This window comes from Haliotis cracherodii, unplaced genomic scaffold (genome assembly GCF_022045235.1).
Source record: "Haliotis cracherodii isolate W230 unplaced genomic scaffold, xgHalCrac1.p SCAF_26, whole genome shotgun sequence".
Taxonomy (NCBI): Eukaryota; Metazoa; Mollusca; class Gastropoda; order Lepetellida; family Haliotidae; genus Haliotis; species Haliotis cracherodii.
The window spans coordinates 2,992,710-3,009,623 of NW_027266282.1; the positions used below are offsets into that span (position 1 = coordinate 2,992,710).

Sequence of the window (16,914 nt, forward strand, 5' to 3'; positions counted from 1 at the left end):
CTTCGCCCTTGCACCTAGCAAATTAGCATGGTTGTCTACTTTGTGCTGATTCTGTGACTGCCTTTGATTGTGTGAATCTTGTTATTGTCGTTGTGTGTGATCAATCTGAATCTTGAATTTCTGTTGAATCTGTTTCTTGACCGAACGATGCTTGAATTCCCAGTGCACCAGGAACACGTTGTCCCTCATCTATTTCTACTTCTAAAACGGGAGACAGATTAAAAGATGTTCAAGCTTGAAAATGAGATTAAAGAGGTTTTCCTGCGGAAAGCAAGTTTTTCAAATTCAAAATTCCTCCTTAATCTCCGCGATGTGAAACTAAAAACAATTTGTGTAGCAATTTCCTTTTCAACGTGATCAAAGTCACGTGAAGACGTGTTCAATATGTATCAATGTTCTCTCCATGACCCCATTGTTTATTGTATAGTTTAAATGCGGTATTGGCGGTCAGTTTCTTTTGGCAATTTAATCGTCATCATTACCTGTCCCTCTTAATTTGTCAAATATTTACCCAGCATTTGGTCTAGCATAGTGCAGCAACAAGGCACGTTTGCGGGAATCATCATCAGTGTTTAAACCACCAACAAACGTTCTAATCGAGACTGCCATTTTGTCCAGCGCGGTCCCACATTTGCCTCCGCATGCACATCACACCCCGCGAAAGACGGCTATTTCAAATACTTCACCAGTATCCTCGTCGCCAGACATCGATGCTCCTCGTTATACTCCTTTTATTTAGTGATTGTTGGTAAATTGATTTGGCCTCACAAGATGGCGGCCACATGCTTGACCACAGATAAAGTTACGTATCTATATTCAGAGGTTAAGGCCAATTTGTGAAAAATGAAAGTAAATACTATCTGAAGTTTGCTGAAGAAAAACAATATTTGAAATGCTGGACTTCCTCATTGATAACATCTACGTAAAATTTGGGTGTAACATTAAGGCGAGAAGTTGGCATCGCTATGGGTACCAGTTGTGCTCCCCTTCTTCCGGTCAGTATCTTGCATATGAATCGGAATTTTTGCTTGGATTGACAAAGTCCAAACAAAGTAATCTGGCCAAGAAGTTTAACTTAAGCTTCAGATATATCGATTATCTGATATCGTTCAATAACAATCAAACATCCAATCCTCTTCCATTGATTTACCCATCTGAACTAGAAATATAGGTGACCAGTGACACCTCCTCGTCTGTTTCATATTTAGATCTATGCATAAAGATTCAGAGTGACAAAACACAATGCAATGAGAAGTTCGGCCAACTCAGAAAGCGGAACAGTAATCCAGTCTACGGATATTTTCTCGTCTCCGATGACCAATTGGTAAAATAGGTAGGCAAGTTTGTTTTTGTATTGTTATTTATGTTTCTTTCCTTACCTTTTAATGTTTTTGTTTTTTTAAAAGCTACATTAATTCAGTTGGCTAGTTCAGAGCCCATTTAGTGTTTTTCATTGTAGATTTGCTGTGATTCTCCAAATGTTGGAGGTGTTTTTTCCGATACGATAGTGATAACTTTGGGATTGATCAGGAACAGTCGCTTTGATCTGCGTCGGCAGCCACACCTGAGCAGGGTACAACATTGTTGTCATTCGCAATTGTCTTGGTGCTAGATTCCTGTCATTTCCGAAAACAAGGCATCAAAGTCAATATCGCACAATAAATCAATTTCACCTCAGTAATTTTGCAGATTTCATTTTCTTTACTTGCGTTACTTATATTCACAGATAGCCATTCCATATCCATATCACCGTAAGGACAATCCATGTTGTTTCCTGTAGCAGATGACATCAAACACGAGAACCAAACCATTTATTTATAAGTCAGACAAAATGTTACAAGACCAGGCAAAATACCAAATTAATTGTATTGCTGATATATGTAGGAGTTAAAAAGAAAAGAGAAAAGCGATGCGAACGAGAGTTCGGGGAAACCCCGAAACGTTGTTCCGGCAAAAGTTCACACGATCAATTTCACAAAAAAATGTTCACATCGTGTGTAACTTTTCCAAATATCAGATCACGTGACTACCCATTCAGACAGTCAGCATGAAAGAATCTGTGTTACTTTAAAGTATGAAATTATCTATATTTACAATTTTATATAAATACACTACTGCCTTGAAATTCATTCCCCTTACACGCATGGGCAACGCAACCCGTGTGTACACCTTCGTCACTCGTGTGGAACGCTCGTGTGGGGTCTCTTTGTCTCAGCTCCATAGCCGTGAAGTGAAGTGAAGTGAAATGGGGTTTAACGTCGCGTCCAAGATGTTTGCACTTATATAGCGACGTGCATGCGTGTGTGTGTGGCTGCTTGTACTAGTCCGGACTGATGCCGATTTATAGTGCTAGCACACTGAGATGCCATGCCACAGTTTAACATGTATGCCCCACTCAGACACAGTATACTGACTCCGAGCCGAACAGTCCTTGTTTTAGCCCCTTAATGCCGAGCGCCAGACAGGGTAACAACAAGTACCATCTTTTAACGTCTTTTGGTATGACGCGGCTGGGGATCGAACCCCGGACCTTCCGCTCTCCAGGCGGACGCTCTACCATTAGACCACAGAGGCGGTCTCCATAGCCGTGACGCTGGGAAGGGCAGCATATAATTAATGCGAATAGGTTATATCATGGAGGATACACTTGATGCAGTGGGTTATTCTCAACCACTTATATTTATCTAACGTGGACAGTTCACAGAAACTACTGAACTGATTATTGCATGTATAAAATAAACATTTCCTTAAATCATTGTAGAATTTGCACACCATAACAAAGTGTACTTCATCTTCGATTAACTGTTCCTGACATAGTTGACAAAGTCTATTTGCCAAAGGAGTCACAGGCTCACATTACTCCTACCGACAGGGTGGGGTGGTGGTTCAAAGCGAAACGGATAACCCTGTATGTTGTCTTATAAATGCTGGGCGACGCCCTTGATCTTGCCTCCAACCATGCATGTAGTAGAAGTAAACGATGATAAGGATGGCATGGAAATAAACAGGATTTTCTAGTTGCATATCAAGGCACCAATTCATCGGTCACGGGGTTTTGTTATGTATGTGTATCCCAGTGTATCCACAATTAACTAAAATATCTACAAATATATATTTAAGTTAGATATTTGTCCACACCACATATTTATTTGCTTAATTGTGTCAGTGTGGTTTATCAACACTTGTATAACGCTCATTCACGCGATAATAGAGGTCATAAGACATAATTATATTTGCTTTTCTGGCCACAGCCCATGGCATATATATGAAAACCATACATAAATATGTTTGACTTACATGGGCAGCAGGCTAGATCATTTATAGCGATACAATGCAAATATTGTGTTCAATATAAGAAAACGTTGATAGATTTTAACACACATATTTTTGTACTATTAAACAAACTGTGGACTTTGAAGTTATTTTCGCTTATTGTAATAACATCTAGGTAACAAATCATGTCTATCTCTGAAATCCACGTTGCTGTCAAACCTAAGAACATAATCAGGGCGGCCAGTTTTGACCTTTCATGTGCCTTAAAGTGTAGTTTATTCTTAAACATGTCAAAAGCTATTGACCCTGCAATATATAGCTGGAAGCTGTCTTTCGGACTGTTATGGGTAATGATGTATTTTATAATATTACTTGGGAATGTTCAAGTTAGTAACTGTCATTTACTCAATAGCCGCAACAGATCATCACTTTGGTTACATATCGATTCCATGTCTCTCTGTCCGAAGTTGTTTATCGGTTACTGCGGATCGTATTTATCACCTTATTCATCTATTGTTGCAAACGTGACTGATTTGTTTACACAGTAAAAAATCTAATTGATCATGAACTACTGAGGCAGTCAAGCACCTGAATCAGAAATGTAAAAGCAGCCCCAAGTAGTCCCAAAAGCTGGCAATTATTTCGCCACAAGATAACTGCAAATATGCTGGTGTGACGTGGCATTTAAACTTACTCACAGACAATATATTTCGCGAGAGTGAAGCACAATTTTATTATAGTTTTATTTCCAATTTAATAACACTGTAATACTATGAATATCAAAATTCAACATCACTGGTCAAGTTTACTAAAATGACACCAGTTGGAAGATGTCACAGATAAACAATGATTCTAACTAAGTTTGATCGTCTTTGACACAGACGTTTATCCCCACTTTGCAAGTACAAGCAGAGGATTAACAGTTACTGTAAGTGAGTGAGTATGGTTTTACGCCTCTTTTAGAAGTTCCTGTGTTTACATGTATTTATGCCAAAAACGCTTTCAATAGTCAGCGAATGAACTCAACTGAGGATGTTACATATATCCATCCCAACCTTTGAAAGCTAACATGTGAATTAGTGCAGTGACCAGTTAACAAGTACTCAGTAGATAGCATTTAAATACTGCGAACGCCAAACAACTACATCATAAATAGACAAATGTACCTGTGAACATTCCACCAGAAATATATGTGTCGCTGACTTTTTAGACACTTTGCTATCGCAAATACTTGAGTGTCAAACAATTGGAAAACTGTTATATATTTGTGGAGATTTGAATAGTAGATGCGGCGATCAGACTGATTTTATTGAAGGAATAGACAATATCCAAGACAGAAATGTGGTGGATTTCACATGCAATGCATACGGGCGGCGCTTTGTAGATTTTTTGATTGACTCTGTATTCTCAATGGGGGAAACGCTATTTTGAATGATTTTACATATGTATCATCTAGAGGTCAGTCATTGGTTGACTACTGTATTGTGCCACATGAATATCTTCCTAATTTTCAGAATTTTGAGGTTATTAGATCAGATGTATTAGCGTCTGTAATGCAGATATTGTCGGTAAGGTAGACAGGCATCTAATCACCAAGTTAGACCACTCGTTGTTGCGATGGACATGTGATATTGAACATATTCATGAGGATCTGGACATTCGTGATAAAGGTGTCAGAGTGACTAAATACAGTACGTCAGATATACCACGTGACTTTATGTCATCACCGGAATGTTTGACGACTTTAGATGACATAATCCAGCGCTTGAAGAACTCACATGTGACACAATGTGATATCAACGCAGCCTCAGGCAGTCTGATTGGCTTGGTTAAAGAAGAAATGAGATGTAAGCTGAAAAGTCATTCTGAACTCCAAGACTTCTAATAAACGACGGAGGAGCAAGAAGCCATGGTGGTCAGATTCACTGACGACTTTTTGGAACGAGATGTGTGAAGCCGAAAAGAAATGGTGTAAATGCAGGACTAAGTCGGATAAACAGTTTCTGAAACACTGCTTTGTGACTTTACGTAAGAAGTTTGATTTGGTCTCTGTACTGCACAGCGTTCAGATTTTTTCCTGTATAATCAGCAAATCAGTCTTCTGATCTCCACAAATACCGCCCCACACCATGACACCTCCCCCGCCGAATGGATAGACCTCTCGAATACACGCCGGAGCCAAATCGTTCTGCGTCGATAAATACACTTAAACAATCAAAGAAAAAGCTATTCTGCGCATTTATCGACTTCTCAAAAGCGTTTGACAAAGTCTGGAGAGTCTGCGTATGGCATAAATTACAAAAACAAGGTGTTAGTGGAAAATATTCGAATGTTATCAAAAATATGTACCGAAATATTAAATCGGCGTACGACAAGGTGAAAACTTATCACCGCTTCTATTCTCGCTTTACCTGAACGACTTGGAAAATTACCTATACGCGGATAATTGTAACGGTGTAAAGCTTGACACACCAGAAGAACATTTCGATATAATTTTACAATTCCTTATTATACTGTACGCCGACGACACAGTCTTATTTGCTGACAACGCACCTGAACTTCAAAAGACCCTTGATTCATTTCACATATATTGCAAAAACTGAAAATGCGAGGTAAACACCTACATAACTAAATATTAATATTTGGATCAGGTACCAAAATACCCCAGAATTTGAAGTTTCATTTTAACTCTGTTGATTTAGAAATTGTAAATAGTTACGTCTATCTTGGTATTTTGTTCCATCGAAACCGTCTTTTTGTATGTGCAATTAAAAACCTCGCTGACAGAGCCACAAAAGCCATGTTCTGCTTATTAAAAAGAGCAAGGAATTTAAATCTAACTGATGTTCTAATCTTGTCTATTCTAACCTATGGTTGTGAAACTTGGGGATACGAAAACCATTCAGTATTGGAAAGATTACATTTGAAATTCATTAAACTTGCCTTCAATCTTAGAAACTCAACACCAGATTATATGTTGTATGGTGAATTTGGGAGATTTCCAATAAGTAAACTCATATATAAGAGAATGATCTCGTTTTGGCACAACCATATAAGTAATAATCGACCTGTTATAAAAATATCAACCCTAATATTGAAATACATAAATTTTATAAGTAATATTGATAACAATAGAAGCAACTGGATGGAGTCCATTAAGAGCTTATTAAACAGGTGTGGTCTTTCTGTAGGTTTTAATAAACCGGATTCTGTAAGCCACGGCTTGTTAGTCTCATAAATTGAAATCATTTTAAAAAATCAATTTATTCAAAAATGGAATATTGATTTAATACAAGCTCCAAAGCTTGCAACTATAGAATTTACAAAACAAATTTAAAATTTGAACAATATTTTCTCTTATCACCAGAAATCTTTATTCCAATTTTAAAATTCAGAACCCAAAATAATAATTTACCGATTGAGACTGACCGCTGGAAGGGCATCCAACGCGAATATCGCACATGTAAGCTTTGTACCTCCCCAGCCATAGCCGACGAGTTCCACTACCTCTTTAGATGTGAATATTTTGACCAGCAAAGAAAAACATTAATTGATAATAGATATCTAAACTGGTCAAACATTATTTCCTTTAAGCATTTGATGTCAAATATGAGAACTAACAATCTTAAAAAAACTGTCTAAATTTGAAAAAATATTGCTTTCCATTTGCCATTTGATCACATTGTATTTTTGTATACATGTATGTTATTATGTTGCTCATATACCTACGGGAGGTGGTTTGAGTTAATAAAGAAATGGAATTGAATTGATAAACTCGTTCTCTGCCGTCATTTCGAAACAAGTTTAAGCGACTTTCATCAGTAAAAAGCACTCGTGGCCAATTTATCACTTGCCAGCGTCGAACCTGCCTCGCCCATCGCAGTCTCAGGCGTCGATGTTGAGCAGTCAGTACCATTCCTCGGAAAGGACGATACGCTCGGATTCCAGCAGCACGTAGTCGTCGTAGTACTGTACATTGGCTAATGGGATGTCCCAACGCTGTTGCTGCCGTCGCCGTCACCGTTACGAATCTGTTTCGCAGGTGAATTAGCCGTATCTGACCGTCTTCCAGTGGTGTTGTCACTCGGGGTCGTCCCCGGTTCTAGGCCTGTCCTGTGTCCTCCTTGTCTGCCTGTACCGTTGAATCAGCCTGGCTACTGTCAATGGAGAACAACCAAACCTTCTGGCAATTTGGACCTGTGTTGCCCCCATTTCGGCCATACACCCCTCTCTCTCTCTCTCTCTCTCTCTCTCTCTCTCTCTCTCTCTCTCTCTCTCTCTCTCTCTCTCTCTCTCTCTCTCTCTCTCTCTCTCTCTCTCTCTCTCTCTCTCTCTCTCTCTCTCTCTCTCTCTCTCTCTCTCTCTCTCGGGTCCTGTGACAGTCGTGGTATTTCTTTCGTGTGCTTTCATCCCGTGTGGTTATACCCTGCAGACGAACGCATTTATACAGTTAACATGCACGTGCAGTTTATGCCATAGGTAATCCACTGTATCCATATTGTATAATGGGCCGGTGGCCTCTTTACTGAAATAAACTCATTCAATAACTGAGTGAGTGAGTGAGTATTGTTTTACGCCGCTTTTAGCAATATTCCAGCAATATCACGGCGGGGAACACCAGAAATGGGCTTCACACATTATACCCATGTCGGGAATCGAACCCGGGTCTTCGGCGTGACGAGCGAACGCTTTAACCGCTAGGCTAGCCGACCGCCCCTATTCAATAACTGAATATTGTGGCGTAAATAAATTTCCTAAGTGAACATTTTGCACAGTGTGACTGTAAATATATATAAGAAACGCAAGTAGTTTTAAGCAAATATGTAACAAAGACGGAACCATAAATTGATACGAGCATGTAGTGAAGCCTGATGGTGTTATCAATATTTTTGGTTGCATTTTGGAAGCCCCGAGTAAAAACGCAACATAAAAACGAATCGCCAAACCGCACCATTTCAATGAATATGTGGGTATCATGCACCCATTCCTCGCGAAATCGAAAATGCAAGAACTGTCACGAACTGTAGTGGGTATAAAATTGTGGCCGATTCTTGGACTTACCACTCCTTGGTCAACAATGCCACGCCTAACTCAAATTCAGAGAATCCAGGCTATCGGACGTTTGGAAGCTGGAGAGTCTGTCTAAGATGTTGCCCGTCATTTCAACGTTAACATAACAACAATTTACCGTCTCCTGCATCGATACAATGCTACACAGACCACAGATGACCTCCCTCGGAGCGGTCGTCCTAGGGTCACCACACCTCGACAAGATCGGCAGATTACCCGTCAACACCAGCGAGATCCGTTCCTAACTGCAAGTGAAAGTGCTTGACAGACCATAGGAACACATAATCGACACATTAGCCGGGACACTGTGATCCGACGTCTCTGTTCCAACAACCTCAGATGTCGCCGACCAGCACGTTGTCCTGTTCTCCAACCACGGCATCGACAAGCACGACTTCAGTGGGCACAGGGTCATCACAATTGGCGTCACCGTGAGTGGAGGCGTTTCATCTTCTCTGATGAAAGTCGCTTTTGTGTCTCCCATGCAGACGGAAGAGTCAGAATTTGGTGGTGCCGAGGTGATCGTTTGGCTGACAGAAACGTTGTGGAAAGGGATCCATGTGGTGGACCTAGCGTCATGATATGGGCAGGGATTGGACTTAATGCGAGACTTGGACCCATGTGCTTTCTGAATGTTGGTCAAAGTCGGGGACACGGCGTCACTGCTCAGCGGTATATCGACCAAGTGATCAGACCCCACGTTGTTCCATTTTTTGCATAACATCAACAACACATTTTCCAGCAGGACAACGCTCGTCCCCATGTTGCCAGAGCTACCATGGCCTTTCTGCAACAACACAACATCCGTGTTCTACCGTGGCCAGCCCTCAGCCCTGATCTGAACCCCATCGAATACTTGTGGGATGAGGTTCAAAGGCGTCTGCACAATTTGCGCCCAGTCCCTACAACTGCCGATGAACCACGCACAGCTGCTCTGGATGTGTGCAGGAGGACCCCTAGGCATTCACAAATCGTCTGATCCACTCAATGTACAGGAGATGTGTGGCAGTGATCAATACTAATGGTGGTCACACCAGGTATTGACTGACATCCCGCTATTGACCCGAAACTGTGTAAGCCCTTAAAATTTGAAAAAACAACAACATTTATGTCATATGCCTTTTAATCCACAAAACTGTCTTCAGTCACATTTTTGTCAATCTTGCCCTATTGTTGAAAATGAATAACATGTATACTGCATACTCGACTTGCGTGTGAGTATATATATATATATATATATATATATATATATATATATATATATATATTATTTATTTTTTATTTTTTTTTAATGGGGTAGTTAAGCGTAATAATGTGTGTATATAATAGTGTACTTTAGCGTAATAATGTATGTATTTTATGGGGTAATTTAGCCATGATGTTAGCCATCACACGTAACACCGAGCACTTTCCCACCGCATCTTGCAAGCCAAGCTGTCCAACAAACGATTGAATACGCAGAAAAAGTCTTCGCGTGACACAGCAAACAGTACACGGACATCTGTTGCCTTGGATGCAGCGAGCGTGGTCATGTTAGGACATTACACAACAGTGATCGAACAAAACCAGTAGCAATCATTACTGGTATCATGGTTATCGTAAATACGGTACAGTCACCATGCAACGTATGTTATATATCGTATACTCAGTATAACTATCATATCTACCGTAGCTATCTCATACTGTAGACCCGTGAAGATCCGGGGTAGAATAGGTCTTCAGCAACCCATGCTTGCCATAAAAGGCGACTATGCTTGTCGTAAGAGGCGACTAACGGGACCCGGTTGATGCATGTCATCGATCCAAATTGCGTGGATTGATGCTCATGATATCAATCACTGGATTGTCTGGTCCTGACTCGATTATTTGCAGACCGCCGTGATATAGCTGGAATATTGCTTAGTGCAGCGTTAAAAAAACAAACAAACAAAACATACAATGTAACTAGTATATATCTGTCGAATATTCATCCTTCAATTTTCTTATTCATCGTAGCCATCGTATACTCATCGTGTATCTATCATATCTTTCGTAACTATCAAATATTCATCATGTACCTTTAACATTTACTGTATTTCTCACATGTTTATTCAAGTGTTCATAGCATAACTGTCATAACTCTCGTACATACAGTATGCAACAGTCGTATATTCACTGTGTAACTGTCTTATAATTCGTATCTACCAATCGTCTAAGTGTCATATATACTATAGCTATTGTATATCCATCTTGTAACAATGACATGTAAATGTAATCTCTAAAGTATCATTAATGTAACGAAATTCCCATTACAACCATTGTTTTTTGATTGCATAGGTATCATAGTACTTTCGACCAAAAGGCAAAATAGTATCGGTTTGGTTGAATGTTTCCTTTGACATTACATTGTGCACGCTTGAAAAATTACACAGCAAATTGAAGTTCATATGTGTGATCGCGCGTTTTATGTATTATGTTTGTAATTTGAATAAAGACTACGATATCTACAGTTGTACATGGTCGTTGATTACACAGATCATGGTAACATAATGATTGTTGACAAAAATGACAGTCTTGATCGTTCGAGAAGTTTCGGGATTGGTAAGTCTCTGGAAAGCTATCCGTAAGAGCGACAACACTATTACAGATGTCAGAACAGAGACAGGTTTGTCTTTACAGTAAAACACATCCGGACATTCGTACATTAATTCTAAGGCATGTTAACTTCATGTACTTATTGATGCTGCCACTTATTTAAGCCCTTGTATTGTCTTGTTTGATTGTTAACCTAAAACTGTGTTTTTCAATGCAATTTGTTAATTATTCATTGATCGTTCGTGGTCCTTTACTGAATTCACAATCTAGTTCTGTCCGAACCAATTTCTGGGTTAACCTTCACGTTCCAATTTGAAACTACATACAGATATATCCTTACCTAACCATGGTCCATGCAGTTCAATCACATCCTCACTCAGGAGCGAAACAAAAGCAACACTTGCTGTGAATAGCTAAAACAGCAGTCATATTTCTGAAGATACAGTCAATCACCCCCTTACTATGCTAATTCCTATATTACACTGATTGGACAGGGACCTGCACCTTGGGTCCTAGTAACCGTTTCCCCACTACATGATCTACGACTTCATGTTCATGTATTGTAGCACCAGCAAAGCTAGTGTCAGACTACCAACACTTATAAGGCAGATTATGGCCTTGCTCATTTGTACAGAAAATGAAACTGAAAAGACCACTTTTGAACTTTGCGTTTCTTATCACAAGCCTGTAACTGAACAATTTCCTTTCCATTATGAATGCTGAAGCCCGAGTTGGCCTGCGTTGCACACAACGTTTCCGACTTCTCCGTCAGCACCAGCTGGTCATTCGTGAAGGACCATGTTATCCCGTCCTTCCCTCCATGTTTACACGGACATTCAGTGATCAGAAGTAAATACGTTCTTCTATCGTATCCAACACATTTGTCTCCATATTTTAACCTCCCAGAGTTATCAAAGGCAAATGAATTTTCAGGAATAATAACAAATGTTTCACATTTTGATGTCATTCCTATGTAGTCGTCATCAAAAACGAAAAAACAGCTTTTCGTCTGCGCGTTTTGAATTTCTCCAAAAAAGGAATCGTCTTTCGATGGAATCTGATATTCAGGTATGACATTTTTCAAGAACCAATTAAACGATTCGCTTTTACGTCGCCTTCTCATTTTCTTTCTTTCTCCTATTGACTTCCAATCAGCGTCTGTGAACACGGGTAGAGGGTTCTGCCAAGTTTTGACAGCAGCTCGGACTATGTGTTTATATTCATCCATCCAAACTTCTGCCACACGCATATTATTCTTTGCAACGATATAATTCTTATCCTTTTTTTTACCAAAGCTGTACTTATTGCTTTTAAAGATGTGACCCACCTTTGAACAGGGCATGGTTTCAATTCTACCACCCGTCATCCATACATTGAAAGACAATTCAAAATGTTCCCCTCCCCAGATCTCAAGGCCGTCATCGAAGCGTCCGACAGTATGGAAATACGACTTGCTGACTGCGATGCAGGAGCCTTGTAGGACGGGAACAGGAATTGGATCCCATTCACTGTTCCGGAACTGACTGTGGTATGTCGGCAGCGGTAACCAGCTGTACCTATATCGGGGAAAACACGACGAACAGTTAGGATTTCTCAGGAATAAGTGTGACACCAAACATCAAGATGGGGTCGTATTTGTATTTAATTAACTAGTTAATAAATAGGATATATAATAAACGTGCATGAGTGTATGATTTCTTGATTTCCTGTATCTAAATATACCAGGTATAAAGAAAAGTACTATTAATAAATGAAAATGTGACAATTAGCGTTTAAAAACAAGGAACACATATACAATGTTTGTGCACGGACTTTAAGGTGGCATTATGCTTGATGTAGGGACAGATATGTGATCTCACCTCGTGTCCCATCCAAATCCTCCTCTGAATTTGACCTTGAACCCTGTGTAGAGACTAAATGTATCGCCGTCAATTGCAGCAATGTCAGGTTGCACTACAATTGCGGACTGGCTCTTTATCCTCTCCAAGAGAGGCTCCGCCCAACCCTCACACACCTCCATGTGGGCGTCCATGAATACGACCACGTCCCCTTGTGTCATCACCTCTCCTTTCAATCTCGACAATATCAACCCCTCACGCTGTGTATTTCGAACTATTTGAATTTTGGAATCCAGAATTCTTAAATATTCCTGAAAGTCAGACCCTAGATAGGACAAGGTGCTGTTGTCATCTACTAATATAATGTCCTTGAGAAGTTTCGGAGGTGTCCGATTTAAAATGGCATGAACATGACGTAATAGTGTCGTAAGAGCCTCGTTGTGGAGCGGAGTGACAACCGATAGAGTTGGTAGTGCCGAGTAGTTGAACATCGTTTTCTTGCACTCATCTGGTCTCTCGTCAATCACATCTCGCGTGACTGAGAGCGTTTCACTTCTTGTGACATTGAAACTGTAATAACTATCTTTAGGTCGTATGTGTGTTTTCAACATTTTACGTAAATGTGCATCAAGCCTGCGCAACTTTTGAACATCAAGTGAATATCTAGTAAACTTATATGCTCTTGCAGTTTTCTCTTCCAACAGTGACTCGATCATCCTGAAATGATATCATAATGAGATTTGTTGTTTGTAAACTATACCTGATATCTGTAGGCTAACTGTAAGAAGTGACTGGAATTTCAGAAAGTTCGCTTTGTTACAATTAACTTGACCTTAACATATATAACTCCAGGGCATACTGTTACTATCAGCCAGGATAACATTCCGGGCGGGCTGTATATACAGCTGCAGCTAATTTATGGTTTAATAGCGTCTGTTCAGTGCACGATTAGGTCTGCAATAGCATGTGCCAACTTGTGTTGGAGCGCTTAAACAGTTTCTGACATTATAGGACGATGTTTGTCCCCCACCCCATCGTCTGTCGATACTATACAGGCTGTTTCAAAGATCGATCAGTCGTATTGTTGGAGCAGTAGACTGATCATGGTTTAAGACATGTTCTATTCGAATTTAACTGAGAAACTATAATGGATGTATTTACTGCTGAATGTCAATACCCAGTGCTACGCACAGCACGGTGCTGAACAGAACTGCAGCACGTCACAACTGACTGTTATGTCCCGTGATTTGTTTCACAACTGATTGTTATGTCCCGTAGTCTGTGTTACAACTGACTGTTATGTCCCTTAATCTGTGTCACAACTGACTGTTATGTCCCTTAATCTGTGTTACAACTGACTGTTCTGTCCCTTAATCTGTGTCACAACTGACTGTTATGTCCCGTGATTTGTGTCACAAATGATTGTTATGTCCCTTAATCTGTGTCACAACTGACTGTTATGTCCCTTAATCTGTGTTACAACTGACTGTTATGTCCCTTAATCTGTGTCACAACTGACTGTTATGTCCCTTAATGTGTGTCACAACTGACCGTTATGTCCCGTAAGCTGTGTCACAACTGACTGTTTTGTCCCGTAAGCTGTGTTTCAATTGATCGTTATACTGACCGCCAACATATTTGCGCTGAATTTCGCTGAACAATGAAAAAGAAATCACACTGCAATTGCTATTAATGGTACATAATTTAAAACTCGTATTTCTCTCATCAAATACTGTTTATATTTTCATATCGTTTATATTAAACATGTTATTCATTCATGCGAAACAAAGGTTTAAATCGATGTATTCCATTATATGAAAGCCAAATAACGAATCCACGTACGATCACTAATCCTCAAGTGTTCAGGTATGTCCGGAAGTACCGTAGCCCAGTAGTGCGTGCCGCTCATATCGACAACAATGACGACAATTTGCTTTGTTTTGAATACTTGGTATTGGTTCACCATCTGTTTTAACATCCGGGTAACGCGTGTTACCAGCATAAATGTGTGGATATCCGATACATAGCGATTTGGTCTGGTAATTTAGATTTTATAATTAATTATACATATTTTTCAATTTAAGCAAAGACATTTGTAAAGGAATAGAAGAAATAAAGTGACCTGCGTTGAATCTCATCGTTTTGTATGAAACTAATTTCATTTTATGAAATTATTTAAAATTATATTTGGGCTCTTTGCGTTTATTTATCCATGGTCTTGTATGTATATTGTTTCGGAACGTATGTTGCGTATATGTGCACATTTGGATTCTTATTTTACCTTTCATATTCATTTTCATGTAAAGTCATTATCGTCATCTCTGAAATCTGAGTTTATGAAGCTTATGTCCTTGTATGTAATCTACTGCCACAGAGTAATTAACCGGTGCTCGCTTTAATCTGACTCATTTACAATAACGGCTCTAATGGCAGCCAATCCAGTTGACCTACTTGCGTTTATATGAATTTATAGACACGGGAAGGGCCTTATTTGTCGACTTTACTTCAATCAAATGCAGATCCTAGATGAACTTTCTCTTATCTTAATCTTATTTTCCAAATTATCCTGCAGGTTTACATGTTTACAAGGATAGCCTGACACAGCCAGTCATTACACACGTACATGTATACAGTGAACGCTATAGACCTTATACTAGAGTAATAGCCTCCAGGAACACTGCCGTCCTGAGAGCTGCCGCAGGACAATACCCCTTGCCCCCATGTTTAAATATACGCGTATTTATTCGCATGAAATGGAATAAATAGATTTGGAGCTTCATTGTTAAAATTGTATTATTTATAAACGTTTTCCTCTGATACTTTTATCATATTATTTGTTGGGTAGGGATGCCGTTGTCCAGGGACAGTTGCCCTGATGCCCACAGAACGTTCCATATATTATTTTAGGTAGGAAATTAGAGTGATTTTGAAGTTAAAATACAAGATAAGAGAATAACAGCAAAAGTAAATGTGCACATACAAACAAATTACCGTTCATAATTATTTTGTCAAAAAATCGACGCATATCTTTGCAAAATGGCGGACCTTGAAGTTTCGATGGTAAATATTTATTGTCTTATAAGAGTTACCCCTAAGTTGCCGACCATTCGTATTTCTGTACTTGCATCATATTTTTGCGATCATAGATGGTATCAGAATGAATAATGGCAATAATGGTACATACATTTTGACATCACACATTGTTCAATATTCTCAAGATAATCATATAAGTATGTCCTTTATCAGTAACGTACCGTCTGGTGGTGGTGGAATTCCTCGTCTGAGGAAGGTTCCGCCTGACGTTTGTCTCCTCCTTCCGATCCTCCTCCTGTCTATCTTGGTTGACTATGTTGGACAGTATTCCAAAGAGTAACACAGTCGTGAAAAGAAACCAAAGAACTGCGAGGACTGCCCACAGTAACCCATTTACCCGTTTTCTCATGATGTGCTGTGGACAGACTTCACATTGGTGTACAAACTTTATTGTTAGACTGCGTATGTCTCTATATACAAGCGCTAATAGTTCATAAACTATACACGTAGTGAACAAGCTTGCAATCAAAATCGAAACTGGAGTATGCAACATGTGTTGGAGCTGGATGTAGATTGCTTTACTCTGATCAATACCGGCATTCACACACACATGCAAATGTCGTATATCCAAAATCGGAGGAGAACAATATATCATGTATTGGATTTCTTTCCCAGACTATAGTTGTCTCATTATGCATGAACACTCCCTCAGAATAACATGGACTGATTTTATTTCACTTGATCATGTCAGCCGGGGAAACGGCTTTACTCGCTGTCGCATACTTCAAGAATATATACAGGTCGTGTATCCATCACACTGTATTACCAGAAATGACAAAATGAGCGTGGGAGAATTCAGGGAAATGTATTAAATATGAAATGAATAAATTACCTGATGGGAGCAGTGGTTTTATTATGGAAGTATGCCCTCTAAGATGGTTTGTGTCATGTAGACTAATCTGTTTCTATGTAGGTACCCATGTTGTGTAGGTCATGTGTGTTTCATGCAGCTTCGTTGTGTTGTATAGGGCATGTGTGTTTTATGCAGCTTCGTTGTGTTGTGTAGGTCATGTGCGTTTTATGCAGGTTCGTTGTGTTGTGTAGCCCATGTGTGGTGTATGGTGTA

The 16,914-nt window shown here is 39.6% G+C and overlaps 1 protein-coding gene across 1 annotated transcript; it reads right to left on the reverse strand.

Moving 5' to 3' along the window:
• Nucleotides 1-9,652: 9,652 nt before the first annotated feature.
• On the reverse strand, nucleotides 9,653-16,275 carry LOC139473015 (polypeptide N-acetylgalactosaminyltransferase 4-like). The gene is made up of 3 exons (XM_071255518.1): nucleotides 16,010-16,275; nucleotides 12,777-13,472; nucleotides 9,653-12,473 (listed from the first exon to the last, which is right to left on the reverse strand). Exons 1-3 carry the CDS (start codon nucleotides 16,195-16,197, stop codon nucleotides 11,540-11,542), a joined length of 1,818 nt encoding a protein of 605 aa, XP_071111619.1. The 5' UTR covers nucleotides 16,198-16,275; the 3' UTR covers nucleotides 9,653-11,539.
• Between the last annotated feature and the right edge of the window lie 639 nt (nucleotides 16,276-16,914).

Coding starts and splice junctions, on each gene's coding strand:
- LOC139473015 (XM_071255518.1), bottom strand. CDS start 16,197: ATGAGAAAACGGGTAAATGGGTTACTGTGGGCAGTCCTCGCAGTTCTT. Junction 13,473..16,009: donor AATTCCACCACCACCAGACG/GTACGTTACTGA, acceptor ATATCATTTCAG/GATGATCGAGTCACTGTTGG. Junction 12,474..12,776: donor GGATTTGGATGGGACACGAG/GTGAGATCACAT, acceptor TCCCCGATATAG/GTACAGCTGGTTACCGCTGC.